Here is a 20,110-nt window from a genome sequence, read left to right as displayed (position 1 = left end):
AGGATGAGGGTGCCCCCATGGGATGAGGATATCCCCATGGGATGAGGGTGTCCCCATGGGATGAGGGTACCCAGGTGGAGAAGGGACGAGGGCGCCCCCATGGAGAGGGTGCCAGGGGCACGCCCGCGGTGCCACTCACGTTTCTGCCTTCAGGCCCTGGGTCTCCGAGGTCGCCCTTCTCCCCGGGGGGGCCGCGGTACCCAGGCAGCCCCTAAATACGGGGCGGGGGGGGCACACGTCAGGCTGAGTCGCTCGGGGGTCTCACCCGGCCCCGGTCTCCCCGCTGACCCCGTACTTACCCGCGGGCCCCTGTCTCCGGGTTTGCCAGGCAGGCCTGCTTCGCCCTGTGGGACAGAGGGGGTGAGCGGGGTTGGGGGCAAGGGGGGGACACGGGGGGGGCAGTGCCCCATCAGGACCCTCACTCACCGGGGTGCCTTCGTCACCTTTCTCTCCACGCTCGCCCTGAGGCGCAGGTCAGCAGCAGCAGCCGGGGGACAAGAGGACAAGTCACCGACGTCCCCACCCCACAACCTGCCCCAAATCGGGGCCGTGGCACCCCTGCAGTGTCCCCCCCCAGCCCCCAGCCCCATGTACCTCCTTGCCACGCAGCCCTGTCTGCCCCGGTGTGCCTGCTCGGCCCGGCTCGCCCTTCTCGCCCGGCTCCCCCGGGTCCCCCTAGGTTGGGGAGAAAAGAGGGGAGCGGGTCAGGGTGGGTTTTGGGGGGAAAAGGGGGGAAAAGGGGCTCAGCACGGCACCCTCTGCTCCCCCGAGCGGTGCCCTTCCAGACGGATGGACGGACAGAGGGGCGATGCCTCCTGCAGTGCCCTTACCTTGGGGCCGCTCCTGCCAGCGAGGCCGGGGATGCCCTGGGGGTCGCAGAAGGACAGCACGTGGTGTTATGGGGGGCCGGGGAGGGTGTCGGGGTCGGACACCCCATCCCTAAGCCCCAATCCCAACCCCGCGGGCTCACCCGGACTCACCCGCTCGCCCTGCTCGCCTTTGGGGCCGGCCGGGCCTGGGATGCTCAGACCAGGGGCACCCTAAACACAAAGGGGAACAGCTTGGGGCAACGGGACCGGCACCGTGTGACAGCAAAGGGGGTGCCCGGGGGGGGTTGGGGGAGCCTCAGGGGGCTGCGTGCCCCCGTGCCCAGCCCCAGCAGTACTCACACGGGCTCCTCTCTCCCCCACATCACCCTTGGGGCCAGGAGGCCCTTCTGGTCCCGGGAAGCCTCTGTCACCCTGCAGCACACCAAGTGGCACCATCAGCCCCCTATACCTCCCCTTTCCCCACCCCATAGCTGGGGAGCAGTGCGGGCATCCCCACGGTGCCGACATCCAGCCCGGTTGTGCCGCGGGGACACCGACAAGGGGCAGGGGCAGGGACAGGGACAGGGCTACCTTCTCTCCTCTGGCACTAGCCACGCTGGTTGCCTGCAGGAGAAGCAGTGGGGTCAGTGCTGGGCGCTGCGGGAGCTCCCTGTCCCGGGCATGGGGTGAGGTGCCGGGGGGCACCGCTTACCGGCTGGCCGGGCTCGCCGGGCGCTCCTGGCTCACCCTGGGGAGACACGGCTGTCAGGGCCAGCCCCCTCCCCACAGCCCCCGGCCCCCCAGGCACCCTGCTTCCCCCTCACCTTCTCGCCCCGCGGTCCTGCTGGCCCCGGAGCTCCCTGGTGAGGAGAAGAGAGCTCAGGGGGGTGGCAGCGCCTGGGCACGGCCACCCCGCTGTCCTCAGGGCTGCGTCACCGCTGTCCATGCTCACCTCTCTGCCCGATGGCCCCGGCCGTCCTGGGGCTCCCACTTCACCCTGGAGGAGGAGAAAAAGAGGAAGAGGAAGGTGCCAGGGACTGCATCTCCCGGGGAGGGCAGGCAGCCCCCAGCCCCCAGCCCCCAGCCCCTACCTTCTCGCCCTCGGGGCCCGGCGCACCACGGTCCCCCTGCGGAGCGAAGCAGAGGAGCGTCTCAGGCAGCCTTCCTCCCACCCCACACGCTGCCCCAGGCCCCACGGATGAGGCAGGGAGCCGTGCTGATCCCAAATCCCACCCCCAGACCCCTGGCAGTCACCCCAGTGCCACGGGGACCCCAAAGACCACCGAGGCAGGCAGCCCCCAGCCCCACCTCACCTTCTCGCCCGTCTCTCCCAGCTCGCCCGGCGCCCCGCGGTCTCCCTGGCACAGAAGATGGGGTTGGGGGCTGGCAGGACCCACAGGGGGTGGCACGGGTCCCGGCACAGCCCCTGAACCCCTTTTCTCCCCCCAAAAGGTGCCGGGGGATGCGGGTACACCATAGGAGCACCCTCGCAGCACTCACCTTCCTGCCCTGCTCCCCGGGCAGTCCCCGCGGGCCCTGCAGAGGAGGGCAGAGATGTCACCTCCCGCAGGGGGAGCGCGTCACCTCCCACCTCGCCCCATCCCGGGACACTCACCCGGTCCCCTGGGTCCCCTGGGCGGCCGGGTGGCCCTGGCAAACCGTCCTCACCGTCACCCTGAGGGGGCAGGAAAGGCAGCAGGACACCGTGAGATGGGGATGTGCGTCCCCGGTGCAGAGCCGGGGGGGTCCCCACCACCCTCTTACCTTCTCGCCCTTGGGTCCAGGGGTGCCAGCAGGTCCCCGAGGGCCGGGATCCCCAGGCAGACCCTACAAGAGAGCAGTGAGGGGGCAGCTCAGCCCCTGGGGGCAGCCGGCTGCCCGTGGCCCCGCTCCTTTTTGCTGGCCCAGGGGCCGGACTCACCGGGGGGCCTGGCTCCCCTCGGGGCGCTGCCCCATCCACAAGTCCTGGGGGGCCCTGTGGAGACAGGGGTGGGCTTGGTGGGACAGTCCCATGGCTCAGCCCCTTCCAGGGGGACATCTTCACCCCCAGCGAGGCGCCAGGGGCACGTGGGGCCACTTACCCTCTCCCCTCGGTCGCCCTTTTCCCCCTGCAAGGGTAAAAGCGAGCGGGTAAGGGTGGGTCTGGGCTCTCCTCGTGCCTCACCCCACCCCAAAATGATGGGGCAAGGGCTCGCAAGGGGCATGGATGATGGAGGGGGGCACGGAGAGCAAACACAGCAAGGAAGGAGCTGTGCAGCAGCAGGAGCATCGCGTGGGGGAAGAGGTTCAAGCTGCGGGCTGTCCCCCTGTCCCCGTACCTTTACGAAGTCTCCCGGAGGTCCCGGTGGCCCCATGGGCCCCGTAGGACCCAGAGGGCCTGGATCTCCAAAGGGTCCCCGTGGGCCAGGGCTGCCAGGGGGGCCAGGGCTGCCCTGGAGGAGAGAGATCCCCATCAGAGATGCTCCATCAGCACTGGGGGGGCACGGGGTGCGGGTGGGGACCCCCCCCCAGCATCCACAGCCCCATCCGTACCGGCGTGCCCGGCTCCCCTTTCCGTCCGGGCAGCCCCTGGCCTCCATCCACAATCACCCTGGGCTCCCCCTGAATGAGGAAAAAAATATAGAATAATTAAAATTAAATAAAATTAAAATAATTAAATAAAATTAAAATAATTAAATAAAATTAAAATAAAATAAACTAGAATAAATAAAATAAACTAAAATAAAATAAGTAAAATAAAATAAAATAAAATAAAATAAAATAAAATAAAATAAAATAAATCAGCGTCCCCACGGATCCCACCGTGCCCCTGGGGCAAGGCGCCCTGGGGTCTCCCCAGCCCCAGGAGGTGCAGGTGGGGAGATGTCCCCCCCCCCCCAGCCCCGTGCCCCTCACCTACCGGCTCGCCTTTTTCCCCTTTCAGGCCAGGAAGCCCCGTCGGTCCCCGCGGGCCCTGGGGGTGAGAGGTGGGAGTGAGCAGGGGGGTGTGTGTGGGGGGTGAGGGGTTGGGGAGGACGGGGCCATACTCACGGGATCCCCCCGGGGGCCGGGTACGCCCTGGGTGCCCTGGAAAAGAACAGCTCAGGAGGTGAAAGCACGGCCCTGGTGGGGTGGGGATGGGGATGGGGATGGGATGGGATGGGGTGGGATGGGGGCTCCAAACAAGGCAGGACTGCCCAGAACTCTTGGCCTGGGGGGCACGCACTGGGGACAGCGGTGCCCCCACCAGCAAAGGAGACCCCCAGGTGCCAGGAAAGGGTGGGCAGAGAGTTTAGGGAGCAGGCAGGGGGGGTGGGTGATGGGCAGAGCCATCAGTCAGGGCTGGATTGGTCCCAGCACACCCATGGGGACACCCACGGGGACACCCGCACTCACCGGCTGGCCGGGGGACCCAGGGTTCCCGGGGCGGCCGGGGCTTCCTGGCACCCCATCAGCTCCAGGGAATCCCTGTGGGGGAAAAAAAGGATTATGGCAGTGCCACAGGTGTCCCCGGCAGTGCTGGCCACAGTGCCACCTCCCCTCTGCACACCCAGCAGGGGTGTGATGGGGCAGCGCGGCTCCCCCCAGCTCCCCCTCACCAAACAAATTTGGGGGAGAGGATGGCGGGGCAGGAAGAGGACCCCAGGGGCCAGGACCCTGTGCTTGGGGACGCCAGGCTGTGGGGGTAGTGGGGACACTCACTCTGTCCCCCTTCTTTCCTGGCTGCTCGACGCTCTCTCCTGGTGGTCCCCGTGGTCCTACAGGTCCCGGGGGGCCCGGCAGCCCGTGGCGGCCCTGGGACAGCAGAGGGGACAGGCTTGGTGGCAGGTGGTGGCCGAGGGACGCTTGTCCCCTCCACTGCTGCAGACCCCCTGCACCCCCAGGCAGGACATTACCGGCTCTCCGGGAGGGCCCGGCTGTCCCGGCCGCCCCTGTGGAGACAAAGCCAGCGATCAGCACCCTCTGTGGGCTGTCACGAGCAGGATTTGGGGGCACAAAGCCCCGCCACAGCTGCAGGGGGGTACCCCAAAACACTTACTGCCTCTCCAGGGTCCCCTTTATCACCCTGCAAGGGGACAGAGTAAAAGGGTGAGGGGCTGCACCCCTCTGCCAGCCCCACACATGGGCAAGACGAGGAGTCCCCAGTCCCCACTCAGCCCCCCTGGTATGGGGCCGCTCACCTTGGGGCACTGCACGGCGCAGGGCTTTGGCTCTGGCTCCGGCTGGCGAGACAAGGGGAGGACGCATCAACCCGGGGAGGGATAAACCCTAAAACCACCCCCCCATGGGGGCTGCTCCCCCTTGAAGCGGCCCAACCCCTCACCCTGGTGGAGATGATGGTGCAGAGGTCGTCGGTGAGCTCCCCCTCCAGCTCCTGCAGCGTGCCACGGCGGGGGAAGACGAAGCGGGGGTCCTCGGCCGTCACCACGCGCCGCAGCTGCTCCCGGTCCGCCCCCTCCAAGCCCACCGCCAGCACCCGCACCCCTGCGCCAGCAGCACCCTCAGCACCCGATCCAGAGCACCCTGGGGGGTCCTCATCCCGTGGGGACCCCGTCCTGAGGGCTCCCCGTCCCCCTCACCCGCAGCCTTGATGTCCCTGGCCGCGGCGATGGCATCGTCCCCCGAGGGGCCGTCGGCCAGGACCACCAGCACCGCCGGCACGCCGGGACGGCGCCCCGCGCCGGGGCTCAACAGATAGGTCCTGGCGAAGGTGATGGCTGCCCCTGGAGGAAAAAAAAACAAAAAAAAAGGATGGTGGGGGTGTTAGGAAGGTCCCACGGGTCCCTCTGGTGAGGTCCCAGCTCGTTCCCCTCACCGATGGCGTTGCCGCTGGGCTCCTCGTAGCGCATGGTGCGGATCTGCTCCAGCACGGCGGGCAGGTCGCTGGAGTGGTTGAGGAGCAGCCAGGGCAGGCTGCGGTAGCTGTAGGTGGCCAGGCCCACCTGCGGGGTGTGGGAATCACAGAACAGATCAGGTTGGGGCCCTAAAACCACCCCCACCTGGCTTCAACCCCCTGCCATGGGCACGGCACCTCCCACCGGCCCCATCCAGCTCCTCCGTGCCGGTGCCTCACCACCTTCCGAGCCCAAAATTTCCTCCTAACATCTAAACTCTTGGTTAAAACCTTTTTTGTAAGCCTCATTTTCAGGACCGAAAGGGACAGGGGCGGCACCCCCCACGGCAGCCCCCTACCTGGGTGCCATCGGGGCCCAGGCGCCCCAGGGCGGTGACAGTGTTGGAGAGGAGGCTGCGCACGGCCTCGGCACCGGAGGAGCTGTCACGGGTGCCGTGCACCAGGAAAACGATGTCACCTCGGGCGTCCCTGCAGACTGCCAGGGGAAGGGTTGAGGCAACCACCAATATAGGGCCATCACCGGCCCCGTGTCACCCCCTCCCCGGCACCTGGCGGTACCTGGGCGCTCGCTGACGGAGGTCTCGGCCCCCGGCGAGCTGCCGAGGAGCGGGCGGATGGTGAAGGTGTAGCGCTGGCCCAGGCGCAGCCCGGAGACCTGCTGGGAGCTGGCGGTGCCCGGCAGCGTCCGCCGTGCCTCGCCGCCAGCTGCCGGCCAAGGAGAGTCAGAGGGGATGGGGATGGGGACAGGGAGCACCCCTGGGGACAGCGAGCCCCCATTTGGGCAGCGAGCCTTCCCCCAAGCCACGTGCCCTCCTCACCTGCAGCGGGGCTCCAGGACAGGACGTACCCCGAGGCGCTGGGGACGGGGGTCCAGGTGAGCGTCACCGAGTCTCTGCGCACGTCGCTCACCCGCAGGCTGGTGACACGGCCGGGGGCAGCTGCCGAGGGGGAGAATGGGGTGGCCCGGCCCCATGGGGTAGCCCCCACCCTCCTCCGTCCTGAGGCAGGGTCCCCATGGTGGAGGGGCGATGCTCCCTCGGCCCCTTACCGGTGACGGCGGTGACGGTGACGGGCGAGCTCTCCCGGCTACCCACCAGGCTGGTGATGCTGACGTGGTAGCGCCGGCCGGGCTCCAGCCCCCCCAGATCATAGGAGCTGGAGGTGGCCGGGAGCTGCTGGCTGCGCTGGGGCCCTCCTGAATGGGGACAGAGAGGTGAGGGGCCGGGGGACAGCGTGGCCATGCAGGACGGGGACAAATCCACACTCACCTTCAGCCAGGCGCCAGGCCAGGCGGTACCCGGTGCTGCCGGCCACCGGCACCCAGGCGAGGCGCAGGCGCTGCTCCGAGGCCTCCGTCACCTGGAACCCGCTGACGGGGGACACCGGGGCTGCCTCCGCTGCAGGGAGAGGGGCAGGCGTTAGGGCAGGGGTTAGGGCACCCCGCCGGAGAGCTGTCCCCGTGCCCCAGAGCTCACGGGTGGTGACGATGATGGAGACGGGGTTGCCCTCCCGGTTGCCGACGAGCGCCGTGACCTTCACGGTGTAGGAGACGCCTCCCTCCAGGTCGGGGATGTCGAAGGAGCTGATGTGGCCGGGGACACGCTGGCTGCTCTCCGAGCCCCCTGCCGAGCACCACGCGTCAGCCCCGGCCCCTGCCAGCATCGCAGCCTGTCCCCATCCCCTGTCTCCATCCCCTGGTACCGTCCCGGCGGCTCCACACCACGCGGTAGGCGGTGGCTCCCGGCACGCCGACCCAGGTGACGCGGGCGACGTTGCTCCTGGACGACTGCACCTCCAGCCGGGTCACCGTCCCCACCTGCTCGGGCGCTGTGTGACAAGGGGAAGGTCACTGTCACCGGTACCCGGGGCGAATGGCACAGCTGGCACCAGCAGGCAAGGAGCTGCCTCACCTGTCCGCCCCGTGGTGGTGACAGGGGGACCCTCACGGCCGTCGACGATGGCAGAGACACCGATGGCATAGACGGTCCCAGCTCGCAGCCCCTCGATGGTGAAGGTGGTGGGGTCGGCGGGGAGGAAGCGGGATTGCTCCTGGCCTAGAAGAGACAGACGGGGTAGGGAGGGCTCCCACGGCATCACTGCCGCACCCCGCAGCCCCCACACTCACCATCACTGGCCCGCCACGTCAGCCGGTAGCCCCCGGCTCCTGGTAGCCCCCTCCAGGTGACCTGCAGCTTGGTGGGACCGACCTCCGCCACCCGCAGCTCGGAGACGCTGCCCACGGCCGGGGACTCTGCAGAGCCCGACGGCACCGGGGCATCAGCACGGGGACACCCCAAAGGGCCCCGTGGCCACCGTGGTGCAGCCCGGGGGGAGCAGGCAGCGTGGACTTACTGACACGGACGCTGAGCGTGGTGGCACTGCCCTCCCGGCCACCCACGAGGGCCGAGACGCGCACCAGGTAGGCGACACCTTCCCGGAGGTCACCCAGCTCCAGCGCCGTCTGGCTGCCCGGGACGCGCCTCGTCCTCTCCGTGCCATCTGCCAGGAGCAGGGCAGGAGCCTCAGCGCTATCTGGGGTCCCCATGGTGCCCCCCAAGTGGTGCCACCCCATCCCCATCCCGCCGGCTCACCCTGGGTGTTGCGCACCGTCACTTTGTACTCGGTGGCGCCGGGGATGCCGGTCCAGCCCAGCCGCACCCTCCTGCCTGAATCCTCGAGGAGCCTCAGGTCCGTCACGGCACCCACGGGCGCCTCCACGCCTGCAAGGGGACGCAGTGAGCCGGAGCCAGGTGGTACTGCCATCACCCTGCCCTCAACCGCGGGCTGGGACCGCTGAGCTGGGCGTCGCGTGGCTCTGGTCCCAGCTCAAGCGATGCCACGCGCGATATCTCAGCCCCAGGGCACTGCTAACGAGGCTGGGGACGTCCCCGGGGTCGTTCACTCACCCGTCTGGAAGGTGGTGACGGGGGTGGCCACCTCCCCGCCGTCGTAGAGCGTGTAGAGGGTGATGCGGTACTCGGTGCCGGGCTGCAGCCCCGTCAGCTGGTAGCTGCTGACGCTGCTGGGCAGCGACACCGTCCTGGGGGGCTCCGGTCCTGCGGGGAGGAGGGCAGCGTCACCGTGGGCTGCCACCCCCCGGGGTGACATCGGGGACGGGGCACAACCCCGAACCCAACCTGTGGCTCTCTTCCACTCCAGGCGGTAGCCGCGGGCCTCGCGGAGGGCGACCCAGAGCACCTGGATGGCCGTGGGGCCCAGGATGTTGGTCCGCAGCGTCTGCTCCGCGCCCGCCTCTGCAAACAGACCCGGTGGGGCTGTGCCACCCCGTCCCCTCGTCCCTGCTCTGGGACGAGGCCATAAGACCCACGAGCAGGGGCAGAGCCCACCCCGTACCCGTCCTCTGCCGGACGGAGGCCGCGGGCCCCTCCAGCTGCCCAAAAAGTGGGGCCACCGTCACCACGTAGTCCGTGCCGGGCTGCAGCCCCCCCAGCACGTGCGACGTCTGCCTGGCGTCCAGCTCCACCTTGCGCCGCTCCTGCCCTGCTGGAGGAGGAGGAGGAGGAGGAGGAGGAAGAGCGCCGGTGCCACCACCACCCTCCCGTCCCCATCCTTCCCTCGGGGACAGCGGGAAGGGGCCATCACCTACCTGCCAGGGCAGCCCAGGAGAGGCGGTAGCCGGTGGCACCGGTGACGGGCTGCCAGGCCAGCAGCATGCTCTGCGCCGACACGTTGTGCACAGCCACGTGCTGCACGCCCGCCGGGCGCTCTGCGGGCAGGATGAGGCCGTGGTACCCCGCGGGGGGTGCCGCCGAGCGCCGCTTTTCACCCAAACCACCCCGTTTTGGGATGGCGCACAGCGCTGCGCCCCCCAGGTGCCGCCCCGCCCCGCAGAGCTCCCCTCCCGAGCAGGCGGTGCCGGGCCCCCAGCGCCTGGCTTTTAGGGCCTGGAATGCTTTCTGCGGGTTAAGGCTGGCTGGGGCGGCTGCAGGGGTTGGGTTGGCAAAGCTGGAGGATTTCAGAAGGTGTTTCCCCAGGGCCTCATCCCCAGCCCTGCCCGGAGATGCTTTCACCACCCTCTTCCCTGGTGGAAACCGCGGTTTCTTCCCAGAAAGCTCAGGACTTGAACTAAACAAGAAACTACGGGGGGGTTTCATCCCCATTTTTATATCGCTTGGGTGAAAGCTCCTCTGGAGATGCCTCCGGAAAGCCACAAAGGAGCTGAAGGGGTGCACCAGGAGCTTTTGGGGCTCAGAGCATCACCCTGCAGCCACCAGATGTGCTCACCCCTCACCACCGAGGCAGCAACAGGCTGGGGAGCCTTATCCATCCCCGGGGGTCCCCGAGGTGACCTGAGGAGGTGTCCCCACCACCCCCTGTCACACCTGGGGACGGGCGCACGGTGCTTACGTGTCCTTGCAGTGAGGGTGGCCGTGGCCGCGGGGTGCTGCGCGTGGCGTGCCCGCAGCGTCACCAGGTACTCGGTGTCGGGCCGCAGGTTGCTGAGGGTGGCCGAGAGCGCGCCGGCCCCCAGGCTCCTCTCCTCGCCCTGGGCAGCTCCTGCAGGGGGACACCAAGGGGTCCGGGCAGGAGCAGGGGACACGGCCCGGCAGGGAAGGGGTGTCCGCGGGCCGGCTCCTCGCCCCGGGGATGCCAGGCAGTGCCAGGGGTGGGGAGCACGGGGCGAGGCTGGGACGGGGGCCAGGCACGGGCACCGCAGCGCCCGGGGGCAGGGAGGGCTCGCCAGGTGCAGCGGCACGGCCGGGTGGGGGGCTGCCACCCGCCCCCTGTGCGCACCCATGGGTCGTGAGCACCCCAGACGCGTGCCCCGAGCCCTTGGGGGACACCCAAGGGTGTCCGGGTGGCACCGTCCCCTCTCCGGGGGGGGGATGTGTCCCCTCACCTTGCGCCGTGTAGCTGAGGACGTAGCCCTGCGGTGGCTCGGGGCCGGGCTGCCAGGCCAGGCGCAGGAAGGACGCTCCGGCCTCCACCACGCGGAAATCCAGCACGCCCGCACGGCTCTCTGGGGACACACGGGGACGGGGATGAGCCCCCATGGACTGCAGGCACCCCGCCGTGCCCCCAGGTGGGTGCTCGGGGGTACCCACGGGTGCCCAGGGGGATTTAGGGGTACTCACGGGTGCGCGCCCGTCCCGACACCGACTCGCCGAGGCTGTTGGCGTACTGGGCGATGACAGTGACCAGGTACTCCGTCCCCACACGCAGCCCCCGCAGCACGGCGCTGGTCTCCCGGGGCCCCAGGCTCACCTGGGCAGGGGCAGCGTCACCCCCATGGAGAGGCAGGGGACCCCCAGGGGACCCTAAACCGGTGCGGGGCTCACCTCCTGCCTCTCGGCCACGACGGGCTGCCCCAGCCCCGTCAGCGGGACGTGCTGCACCCTATAGCCGGTGACGGGGCCGCTGGCCGGGCTCCAGCGGATGCGCAGCAGGTCGGGGCCTCGCTCCAGGATCTCCAGGTTGGAGGGGCCAGCGTGGCCTGGACCGTCTGTGGGGGACCGACCCACAGGGGATGGGGACAAGGGCGTTAATGCAGCACCCCGTCAGCTGCACCCAGAGCTGCACGCCAGCAGCCCCATCCCAAAAACGAGGAGGAGGAGGAGGAGGCGGGGGGTCCCGTACCCAGGGTGCGCAGGGTGCCCCCGGAGCTGGTGCACACCCGGCGCGTCATCAGCGGCACCAGCGTGCCCAGCAGCTTGAAATCACCGACGTAGTAGAAGAAGAAGTCGGTGGGTGTCGAGGCCACGCGGATCAGCTCCGTCTCGTCGGCGTTCTTGATCCCTGGGGAGGTGGTCAGGGGGGCAGAGGGTGAGGGTGGAGACCCCAGCCCCCCCGGCAGCCCCCCTCAGCCGGTGGGGGGGGCAGCAGCTGGCACGCTGGGTGCTCGCTCACCCACGGCGAAGACCTTGATGCCCTGGCTCTTCAGCTTCACGGCCGACTGCTCAGCATCATCCTGGGACTTGCCGTCCGTGATGAGGATGCAGATCTGAAGGGAGAGCCGTGAGGCTCAGCCCGTGCCCGTGCACCCCCTGGGACATCCCAAATACCCCCCTTAACCCCGTGTACCTTCGGGACCCCGGGCCGGACATGCGTGGGACCGAAGAAGTTGTCAGAGACGTAGCGAAGGCCAGCACCGGTCCGCGTGTTGCCACCTTTGTAGCTCAGCTGCTGGATGGCCCTCCGGACACCCGTGCCGTTGGCGTGCTGGGAGAAGGTGAACTCCACCCTGGGGGGGGCACAGGAGGGGACAGGTCACCCCCCTGACCCCCGTTGTCCCCCCAGCCCCACCCCGTGCCCCGTCAGGCTCACCGCGGCTCGTCGCTGTACTGCACGGCGGCGAAGCGCACGGCCCTCTCGCCCACGGCGTGCACGAAGGGGGCCACCAGGTCCTCCATGAAGGCGCGGACGGCGCGGAAATTGTTCCTGCCGATGCTGGACGAGCCGTCCACCAGGAAGGCGATGTCGGCCTCCAGCACGTCCTCGCACACCACTGCGGGACGGCACCGGGGCTCAGGGCGCCTGCCCCCCGTGCCCAAACTCAAGGGTTTGGGGTGCTGCAGAGCTTCTCGGGGAGGAGAAGCCGGGCTCCTCTGCCCCCCTGCCCGGCGCTTAGCACCCACCTTGGCTCCTTTTCTGTGCCACGACAGCCGGGGGGGCCAGGAGCACGGCAAGGAGCAGGAGGCGGCCGCTCATCGTGGGAGCCTGCGGGACAGCGGGGGACAGGGGGCTGCTCCGTGCCTCTGGGCACGGCGGGTGGGGCAGGAGCAACCAAAAGCAGCAAAACGCAATAAAAGACAAACCCCGCCGATGGGAAAACCGATCCGTGGGGGAAAACCACGCCAGGGAGCAGCCCCCGCGTGGGAGCTCACAGCCACGTGCGTGCCCGGTGCCTGGCCCTGCTCCAGCCCTCCCCGTGCCACCCTCCCCGTGGCCCCGCTCGCTGGCGGTGCCCAGGACCAGCAGGATGGTGCCCGGAGCGGGCAGGAGGCTGCCAGGCGGGGTGTGCTCGGGCTCCTGCCTCCACAGGCCCGTCCCGTTGCCTGCTCCCGCGCCTCCCCGTGCCTTGGGGCTGCTTGCCCCGCTGCTCCTGCCCGCCGGCACCCCGTGGGTGCTCGCCCCCGAGAACGGCAGCGTGGGGACACGGGGGGCTGGAGGTGCCCACCAACACCCTCACCCCGCTGCTCCCTGTGCTCCCAGCTGGGTGCAGAGCTGTTAATGGTGGTGGGGGGCTCAGCACCGACCCCATAACAGGGCGCAGCACCCAGCCTGGCCCCATGGGACCCCCACCACGACCCGTCCGAGCGCAGCAGGCACCCTCGGATACCCAAGCCCCCCGCGCACCTCTCCACGGGGGCCAGCCTGGGAACCCTGGGGGGCAGCGGGGGGGGCACAGCCCGTCCTCCTCGACCCCCCCGGAGCCCCCCACACACCCTCAGCTCCCAACCTGCGGGCTGCGAGCCCCCAGCTCCTCCCGGGGGCGCCGTGCCGAGCCGCTCCGTGCCGCTCCGTGCCGAGCCGAGCGCAGGCGGCCCCCGGCGCTCCCGCCCCCTTTAATCGGGGCGGCCCGGAGCTCGGTGCCGCCGCCTGGGGTGGGGGGGGGAAACGGGGGGAGAGCCACGGCCCCCGCCCCGTCCCGCCTATCCCCAAAAAAAAGGGCTTTTCCCACCCGCTCCCTTGGGAGGGAGGGGGCGCAGAGGGGTTTGGGGAAGAAGTTTTTTTTCTTTTCTTTTTTCTTTTTTTTTTTTTTTCTCGTTTTCCACCCCAAAATGCCCCGGGATGGGGGAAGGAGAGATGGGAACGGGCCCCCCCCGGTAGCTGCTGTGGGGTCCCGGCCCCGGGAAGGTCCTTGGCAGAGGGCAGGGTCGTGGCAGCCCGGGCACAGCTCCCCTGGAAGGGTCAGCTTTTGGGGTCCCTCCTGCCCCGCATCTCCTGGTGCCAAGGGCAGAGGATGCTGGTGGGCGAGAGCTGCCCCAAAGCAGAGAACCCCCAGCAGGAAAACTGCTGCTGGGCAAAGGGAGAGGATGCCAGCAAGGTGGGCAAGCTGTAGGACAAAAGCTCTGGGGACCCTGGCACCCCACAGTGCCCCAGCCTCACCTCCTGCCCACCGTAGGACCACGGGTTGGGGTTTGGGCTCAGGTCCTGCCCCGATGGACGCTCTTACAGGACCCCATCCTCCTGTCGGTGCCTGTCCCTGCCCGTGCTTACCCATACTGATGGGCACCAGCGTGCCCCGTGCCACCTCCCCACGTCCCCAGTGCCCCACGTACCTGCGCCCTTGCTGCCCCACTCAGGGCCAGCAGCCCAGGGGCTCCCCTCTGACTGCAGGGGGGCAGGGGGCAGCTCCAGGGGCATCTTCCCGCGGGTGGCTAAGGGGTCCCTGGGGCCACCTCGCAGCTGGGGGCCGGGGACAGGGCCACCTGCCACCCAGCGAGGATGCTCCAGGGCCGGCTGCAGGCAACTTTCCCAGCACAGGCTGTTCCCAAGCAGGGGAGGAGCGGCGATGCCCCCTCTCCTCTTAAAGGCGCAGCCAGCAGCGCATCCCCTCCTCTTCGTCAGCCATCCCCTCCTTGGACCCCAGCCCCGGCCCCAAAACCAGGCCAAACAGCTCCGAAAACCACCATGGCCTCGGGTTTCCCCCTGCCCAACCCATGTCCCTGGGTCCTGCCGCAGGTCCGGCGTCCCCCGGTCAAGCCCGTCCCCAAACCCTCCTCCCGCCAGAGCTCGCTTAATGAAGGCAGGGCGGCCTGTCCCAATTAGTCAAGGGGCTTCGTTAACCAGGGAGCCGAGGGGGCTGCCAAGGGCTCTGTGTCTGGCCCTGGGCCCAGCGCTGGTGGAGCAGCGGGCACGGGCGGTTTGGGGTCGCCCCGGCACACGGGGTGATGCTCGGAGCCTGCCCCGACCCTGGCAGCGTGGCCGGCACCAGTGCCTCCTTCCAGGCTTTGTCCCCGCAGCCCCCGGCCTGGCCTGTGCCTCGCAGCCCCACTGGGATCATCCTAAAAGGCTGCTGGTCCTTTCCCAAACCTCAGGGCTTGCAGCCAGCGCTTGCTCCTGCAGCCCACGCTCGGGGTTCCCCAAATCCCAGCTGGGCTGGCCCCAAAGGGGAGCACGTGGATCCCCCTCCGCAGTCAAAATGTGCAAGGTTAACCCTAATTCCAACCCTATTTCTAATCCCAGCCCCTCGCCCCGTGCCTGCTGGGCTCCAGGCTGGGAGCAGCGTGGTGGGAAAGCAGAGCAGCTCCCTTCCCTGCAGCCCCAGGTGAAGCTGCAGCCCTACAGGATCAGTGACTCACGTGGCGCAGCTGGATGGGGCCGAGCCAGCTGCGCCCCTCTGCCCACCCCGTCCACACACGCTGCAAGATTTGGGGCTTTCGGCACCGGGATGAGGCTGAACCGGGGGCTGCAGCTCTTTGGGGCTCGGCTACCCGCACCAAAGCTGGGTGCACGGGGCTGGGAGAGCTGCGGCCCTAAAGCAGGGGGCTGTGGGGCCGGGAAGCAGAGCGGGGAGGAGGAGCTGGCCGGGCCGCAGGGGAAGGCGCCCGCGGCGGGGCTGGTTGGGACAGGCTCCAGGAATGTCTCCCAGCACCAGCCCCTCCAGAAACCCGGGCACAGGTCTTCCACACCCCGGGGAGCATCTCGGGTGTTGCTGCTCATGGGGCAGACGGAGAGAGCCCCCTCCCTGCCCGGCGGCTGAGGGACGAGGGATGCGCCTGGCTGTGGGGTCGCCGTCACCCCAGGAGCAGCACTGGGATGTGGGTGAAGGGCAACGGGGACGTGGCCCTATTTAGGTCCCCGTTTCAGGCCGTGTGTGTGTCCCTGCCCCTAAACTGTTGTGTCTGGAGGCTGCAGCCCAGATGCTGCCGCACACCAGCCTCTCACGGAGCTGTGCTGGACCCTGGCCAGCCCCGCCGCCGACGTGGACACGGTGACAGCGAGGCCGGGACCCCCCCCGTGGCTGAGTCAGGAGGGATGAAGCAGCCCCGGGTCGGGCTGACCGCACAGGCGTGGGCTGTGCTGGCTCTCGGGGACAGCGAGGGAGGGGAAGCGAGGTGTTTGCAACGTGCTGGGGAGGGAAAAGGGGCAGTGGGGGCAGCAGCAGTGGGAGCTGGCGACCTCCAGCTGGCTGCAGGGTCCCAGTGTCACAGCCTGTGTCACCAGCTGCTTCCCACAAGGGGTCTCGGGGGGGTGCCGGCAGCTCTGGGGATGCCCGGAGAGGTGGCTGGGATCCTTGGGGGGCACAGGCAGGGGCTGAAGGGTCCCAGGAGGGGACGTGCCCAGGCTGCAGGGAGCGACCACCCACACAGCCTGGCTCATCCCAGAGGAATCCAGCCCGGGGCACAGGCTGCTCCCGGCCCCGCAGCCCCCACCCGCAGCAGGGAACGGGCTCTGCAAAGCAATGAGACCTGCTGGCGGGGATGGGGATGTGCGGCAGGGGGGGGGACTGCAGGGACTGGGTGCACAAAGCTCCCCCAGCACCCCTGTGTGGAGCCGGTGCTGCCTTTCCCCGTGCTGACAGTGCCGTCGGGCGCACATCCCCAGCCCGCCTGGCACACCTGGCTCCGTGCAGCCCCAGAACCAAACCTCAGCCTTCTCCGTGGCAGCAAATTGCCTGCCCTGGGGGCACCTCAGTGCAGCTGGGACTGCCAAGCCCTCACTGGGTGCTTGCAAGCACCCGCTGGGCTGATTTCCTGCACGATAAGGGACATGGGGACACATTGGTGGTGCTGGAGCTGGCAAGGCAGAGCAGAGCATTTTGTTCCCCCAGCTGCCTGCAGAAGGAGAAGGGGAGCGGGGGGCGAGCCGCCAGCCCCCGGCACACGCAGGGCACGCAGGAGCACGGCCGCGATGCGCTGAGCGTGACTCGACACGCCGGGCGGCTGGGACAGGCCGTGCCCGCCGGCACCCGGCTCCCCGCGCACGCCAGCACCGCCCTGCCCCGTGCCAAAGGGGCCCCGGGGCACTGTCAAAAGTCTGTGGGACGCAGGGCACGAGGGTGGCACTGCTGCGGGCTGCACAGAGCCAGGCTGGGGCTCCCGCAGCACCCCCAGGTCCTGTTAGAGGTGGATGAGTGCTGTGTGACCATCTCTGCTCCATCCCTCCAAGCATGGAGGAGCTGGTGCCCAGGTATTCCACCCCATCAGGGCCCAGAAAACAGCTCTCCCCACCCCAAGGGTGGCTGTAGGACCCCACAGACCTGGGAGGGAGGAGAAAACCCCAGCCACACGGCTGCTCGCTGGGCAGGGAGATGAGAAATGGGAAGGCGGCCATGCCCTGGTGCTGCCAGCCGAGCAGCAGTGCCTCGAGGTTTTATGGGGCTCCCAGTGTTTGTCCTTCCTTCAAACAACAGCAGAGACCTAAAGTGCTTACTGCTGGGGACCTCCTCTGGAAATGCACAGGAGCTCGTCCAAAAGCTGCTCTCCTGCATCTCCTTCCCTCTGGGACAATCCTGCTCTAATTTCCCCGCTTTCCAGTCTGGGATGCAGATCTAAGCGCTGGGAGGACAGGGTGGTTGCTCAACGCTTCCTCTCTGCCTCGATTAAAGTGTTTCACAATCTGCAGCAACACCCCACGCCCCTCTAAAATCCAGATTTCTGGCAGTGCTCATAAAAGAGCCCCCGTCCTGCTCTGCCCGGGGCTTGGCTGCTTCTCGCACAAGGCCCCCCCCGTGCAGCATCACCGGTGGGAGACGTGAGGGGGGACACCACAGCCCGGCGGGCAGCCGTGGGCACGTGTTTGGGTGGAGAGGGGCACAAAGAGGGGCTCACACCACTGGAGAGCTGAGGACAGGGACTTTTGTGAAGGAGACATCTCTAAGCACGCCTTAGGTGAAGGCACTTTTACCAAACTCCTTTACCTGCACGGTGCCGTTGTGCCTTCCCAGTCACACCAGTTACCAGCACTGGGCCCCCAGCAGCAAGCCCACCTGCTGCAGACACCGTGCCAAGGGAAGGATGGTGCGGGTTTGGCCGTGGCCCTGCTGAGGCCAGCAAAGCAGCCCCATGGTCAGAGGATGGGGGCTGAGGGAAGGACGGGAGCCGCCGCCCGGGCACAGGGGGACTGCTCCCGGAGGGCTCTGTGCCGCTCACGAGACCAGACTTGTCCTCAGCGCTCTCCCCCGAGAGGCTGTGCCATTGCTCCTTGGGCTCTTTGGCTGGGTGCCCGACTGCAGAAGAAAAGAAGAGAGAGGACAAAACATCCGCCCTGCCCCGCCGGGGCGAATGGCTGTCTGTCACCATGGGAACTCCTCCCCTGCGCGGACCCATCCGAGATGACTCCACATCTCCGCGAGCAGGAGGCTGCGTCAGCGGCATGGCACGGGGCCGCCGGCCGCGGGGCTCACGCAAGGATCTCCACAGCCAGCTCCTGCACAGGGCATGGGCGAGGGCTGCACCCGAGCAGGTCGACCCCAGAGGAACACCCCGGGGCTGGCAGAGCTCTGGTTTGTTGCAGAAAGCTTTCCTCCAGCACCTCTGCCTCCCTCCTCCTGTCTATCTGGAGGTGGGAAGAACATGGGATCCTGCCCCCTGGATCCCCACCAGCTTCAGGAGCCACCAGCCCAGGACCCTCAGCCCCTCAATCCTCCTCAGCACAGGCAAACCAAGTTCACCTGGGAGCCCCAGCCACGCGTGCGAGGCGGTGACAGGAGATATTTGTGTTCCCATGTCACAGGGATCCCAGCCAAGCGCGGCACACAGCTGGAAGGTCTGTAAACAGGGGAAGCAGGAGAGCCGCAGCTGGGTGCAGGGGGACCTTCAGCCTTGCGGCAGCCAGCACAGGGACAAGGGGTGGAGGTGCTGAGCTGCCACGTGGAGCCCGGGTGTGGGACACGCACGGGGCTGGAGCATGCCTTATCTTCCTGGAAGGCTCCTTGGCACGCCGGGGAGTTCCTCCACGCCTGGCGAGCCGAGGCAGCAGCTCTCTGCGGGGACACAGCTGCTGGGCTCTGCCTGCTCCAGTTCCCCGAGTTGCTGCTGCTTGTCCCTGGACACTTCTCTGCCCCATGGCACAGCCAAATTTCCTGCTCCGGCCCCACTGCCCTCCCAGCACCAGCCCTCGTTCAGGCCGTGCCTCCACTTCCCCAGCCTCCCCCGAGGAGGTCTGGCAATGCTTCCCCTGCCCATGAGGAATTGTTGTCTCACAGCTCCCTGTACCTGGAAACGTCTTCCTGCCCTGATGGGTAAAAGCTTGGTGAAAGTGCGCATCTTGATGGCTACGAGTGGCACCCAAGAGCTACGTGAGCTAGGTGGAGAGGTGACGGTTTTGGTGTATGTGAATCCATGCACAGCGAAGTAGCACACAGAGATCAAACGCCGATTTTCTGAAGCTGAGTATATGTCAAATCCTAAATCTCAAAGCAGCGCAGATGCAATTCCCGAGGTGAAACTTCATTATTCAAATAACAGAGGAAAAAATCCCCCCTTTCTACCCCCTCCCCCCAAAAAATATCACCTCACTCTTATCCTAAAGGTAGCAAATAAAGGCCAGGCAGCACATTTCCTTCACAGCTTTATCCCAGTGCCTGCTCCGAACGCATCAGAAATAGCACCTGGAGCTGTTTTACAAACACATCGCCCACCTGAATCACCGTGCTGAGGGCAGGGCACCCAGGGCAGCTCCGTTTGCCTGTCAGGCTTTGAAAGTCACCACCCCTCTGGACAAAGCAGTGCCCAGCCAAGCCGAAGGCTCCACGTCCCACTGGGGGCTCCTGGAGAAACCAGGAGCAGCGCTCGAGTGCTCGGGCTCCTGTTCCAGTGTTTTAATTACACAATTAGCCTCGCTCGAATCAGGCCATGTGGCATTTGACCCAACTTCCTCTGCTGTCCTTGTGTGGTCTGTGCTATGTCAGTCTCATGCCAGAATCGTGTGCGGAGCCCTAAATGATCCAGGAGCATGCGAGAGGCTCAGCGAGCACGCGGGAGGCCCAGGCGGATGATTCAGCCCGTCCAGCAAATACACAAGGGAAAGGAGACACGTGGAAAAGTGAGAACCACTCATCCTCTTCGGGTGGCGTGTGGGGTAGGGCAGCTTTTAATGAGGATGCCCAGCGCTCAGACTCGTCCGCTTCCACACAGGCTGTGGAAGAAAGCGCCGAGACAATGAGGAGCAGTCCCGTCACTGTGCCCCACTCAATCTCATACCCGTCTGGGATGGCTGGCGCTGGCAGTCAGGCCTGGATGGGCCCTTTGTCCGCTTCTTTGCCGAGCGATGAATGCGCTGAGGCTTTAGATGAGCCTTTTCCATACTGGATTTCTGGATACGCATCCAGACACTGCTGCCTCCTGGCATGCACAGAGGGGTGAGGAGAAGCACAGGAGGCCAAGCTGGGAGCCAGGCACCACCCTCATCCCAGTAACCCTAAGCCCTACTGCGGTGACACTTCATTTTAAGGAAAACCAAGCCTTCCTCTGAGCAAACCACATCATACAGGGGACATTTTGGGGAACAGACCCCTGGTTGCAGCCACCTCGGTTCCATCCCCGCACCAAGGGGTTCA

General features: G+C 67.4%; 1 protein-coding gene across 1 annotated transcript in view; it reads right to left on the bottom strand.

The window, feature by feature from the left end:
- COL7A1 (collagen type VII alpha 1 chain) overlaps positions 1–19,878 on the bottom strand; it is a gene marked incomplete at both ends in the record, with an annotated part of 32,369 nt that extends 12,491 nt beyond the window's left edge. The window contains 58 exons of the mRNA XM_084292904.1: positions 140–211; positions 300–344; positions 595–675; positions 831–866; positions 981–1,040; positions 1,170–1,241; positions 1,522–1,557; positions 1,634–1,669; positions 1,762–1,806; positions 1,901–1,936; positions 2,123–2,167; positions 2,310–2,345; positions 2,425–2,484; positions 2,574–2,636; positions 2,731–2,784; positions 2,891–2,917; positions 3,128–3,241; positions 3,342–3,410; positions 3,709–3,762; positions 4,185–4,256; positions 4,491–4,583; positions 4,685–4,720; positions 4,828–4,854; positions 4,970–5,011; positions 5,113–5,273; positions 5,369–5,512; positions 5,605–5,731; positions 5,982–6,118; positions 6,202–6,348; positions 6,462–6,581; positions 6,692–6,838; positions 6,912–7,265; positions 7,345–7,470; positions 7,554–7,697; positions 7,769–7,894; positions 7,996–8,142; positions 8,235–8,363; positions 8,550–8,699; positions 8,781–8,897; positions 8,998–9,147; positions 9,251–9,586; positions 10,012–10,161; positions 10,505–10,624; positions 10,740–10,869; positions 10,944–11,107; positions 11,242–11,400; positions 11,512–11,605; positions 11,686–11,845; positions 11,929–12,109; positions 12,240–12,321; positions 13,064–13,203; positions 13,887–14,036; positions 15,612–15,843; positions 16,434–16,667; positions 17,703–17,779; positions 18,224–18,320; positions 18,768–18,826; positions 19,755–19,878. Of these exons, the coding sequence (XP_084149030.1) occupies positions 140–211; positions 300–344; positions 595–675; positions 831–866; positions 981–1,040; positions 1,170–1,241; positions 1,522–1,557; positions 1,634–1,669; positions 1,762–1,806; positions 1,901–1,936; positions 2,123–2,167; positions 2,310–2,345; positions 2,425–2,484; positions 2,574–2,636; positions 2,731–2,784; positions 2,891–2,917; positions 3,128–3,241; positions 3,342–3,410; positions 3,709–3,762; positions 4,185–4,256; positions 4,491–4,583; positions 4,685–4,720; positions 4,828–4,854; positions 4,970–5,011; positions 5,113–5,273; positions 5,369–5,512; positions 5,605–5,731; positions 5,982–6,118; positions 6,202–6,348; positions 6,462–6,581; positions 6,692–6,838; positions 6,912–7,265; positions 7,345–7,470; positions 7,554–7,697; positions 7,769–7,894; positions 7,996–8,142; positions 8,235–8,363; positions 8,550–8,699; positions 8,781–8,897; positions 8,998–9,147; positions 9,251–9,586; positions 10,012–10,161; positions 10,505–10,624; positions 10,740–10,869; positions 10,944–11,107; positions 11,242–11,400; positions 11,512–11,605; positions 11,686–11,845; positions 11,929–12,109; positions 12,240–12,321; positions 13,064–13,203; positions 13,887–14,036; positions 15,612–15,843; positions 16,434–16,667; positions 17,703–17,779; positions 18,224–18,320; positions 18,768–18,826; positions 19,755–19,878 (6,426 nt within the window). The remainder of the gene's footprint in view (positions 1–139; positions 212–299; positions 345–594; positions 676–830; positions 867–980; positions 1,041–1,169; positions 1,242–1,521; positions 1,558–1,633; positions 1,670–1,761; positions 1,807–1,900; positions 1,937–2,122; positions 2,168–2,309; positions 2,346–2,424; positions 2,485–2,573; positions 2,637–2,730; positions 2,785–2,890; positions 2,918–3,127; positions 3,242–3,341; positions 3,411–3,708; positions 3,763–4,184; positions 4,257–4,490; positions 4,584–4,684; positions 4,721–4,827; positions 4,855–4,969; positions 5,012–5,112; positions 5,274–5,368; positions 5,513–5,604; positions 5,732–5,981; positions 6,119–6,201; positions 6,349–6,461; positions 6,582–6,691; positions 6,839–6,911; positions 7,266–7,344; positions 7,471–7,553; positions 7,698–7,768; positions 7,895–7,995; positions 8,143–8,234; positions 8,364–8,549; positions 8,700–8,780; positions 8,898–8,997; positions 9,148–9,250; positions 9,587–10,011; positions 10,162–10,504; positions 10,625–10,739; positions 10,870–10,943; positions 11,108–11,241; positions 11,401–11,511; positions 11,606–11,685; positions 11,846–11,928; positions 12,110–12,239; positions 12,322–13,063; positions 13,204–13,886; positions 14,037–15,611; positions 15,844–16,433; positions 16,668–17,702; positions 17,780–18,223; positions 18,321–18,767; positions 18,827–19,754) is intronic.
- Between the last annotated feature and the right edge of the window lie 232 nt (positions 19,879–20,110).

Source organism: Netta rufina (assembly GCF_964035555.1).
Source record: "Netta rufina genome assembly, chromosome: 10".
Classification (NCBI taxonomy): Eukaryota; Metazoa; Chordata; class Aves; order Anseriformes; family Anatidae; genus Netta; species Netta rufina.
This window is presented reverse-complemented; position numbering and strand designations above follow the sequence as displayed.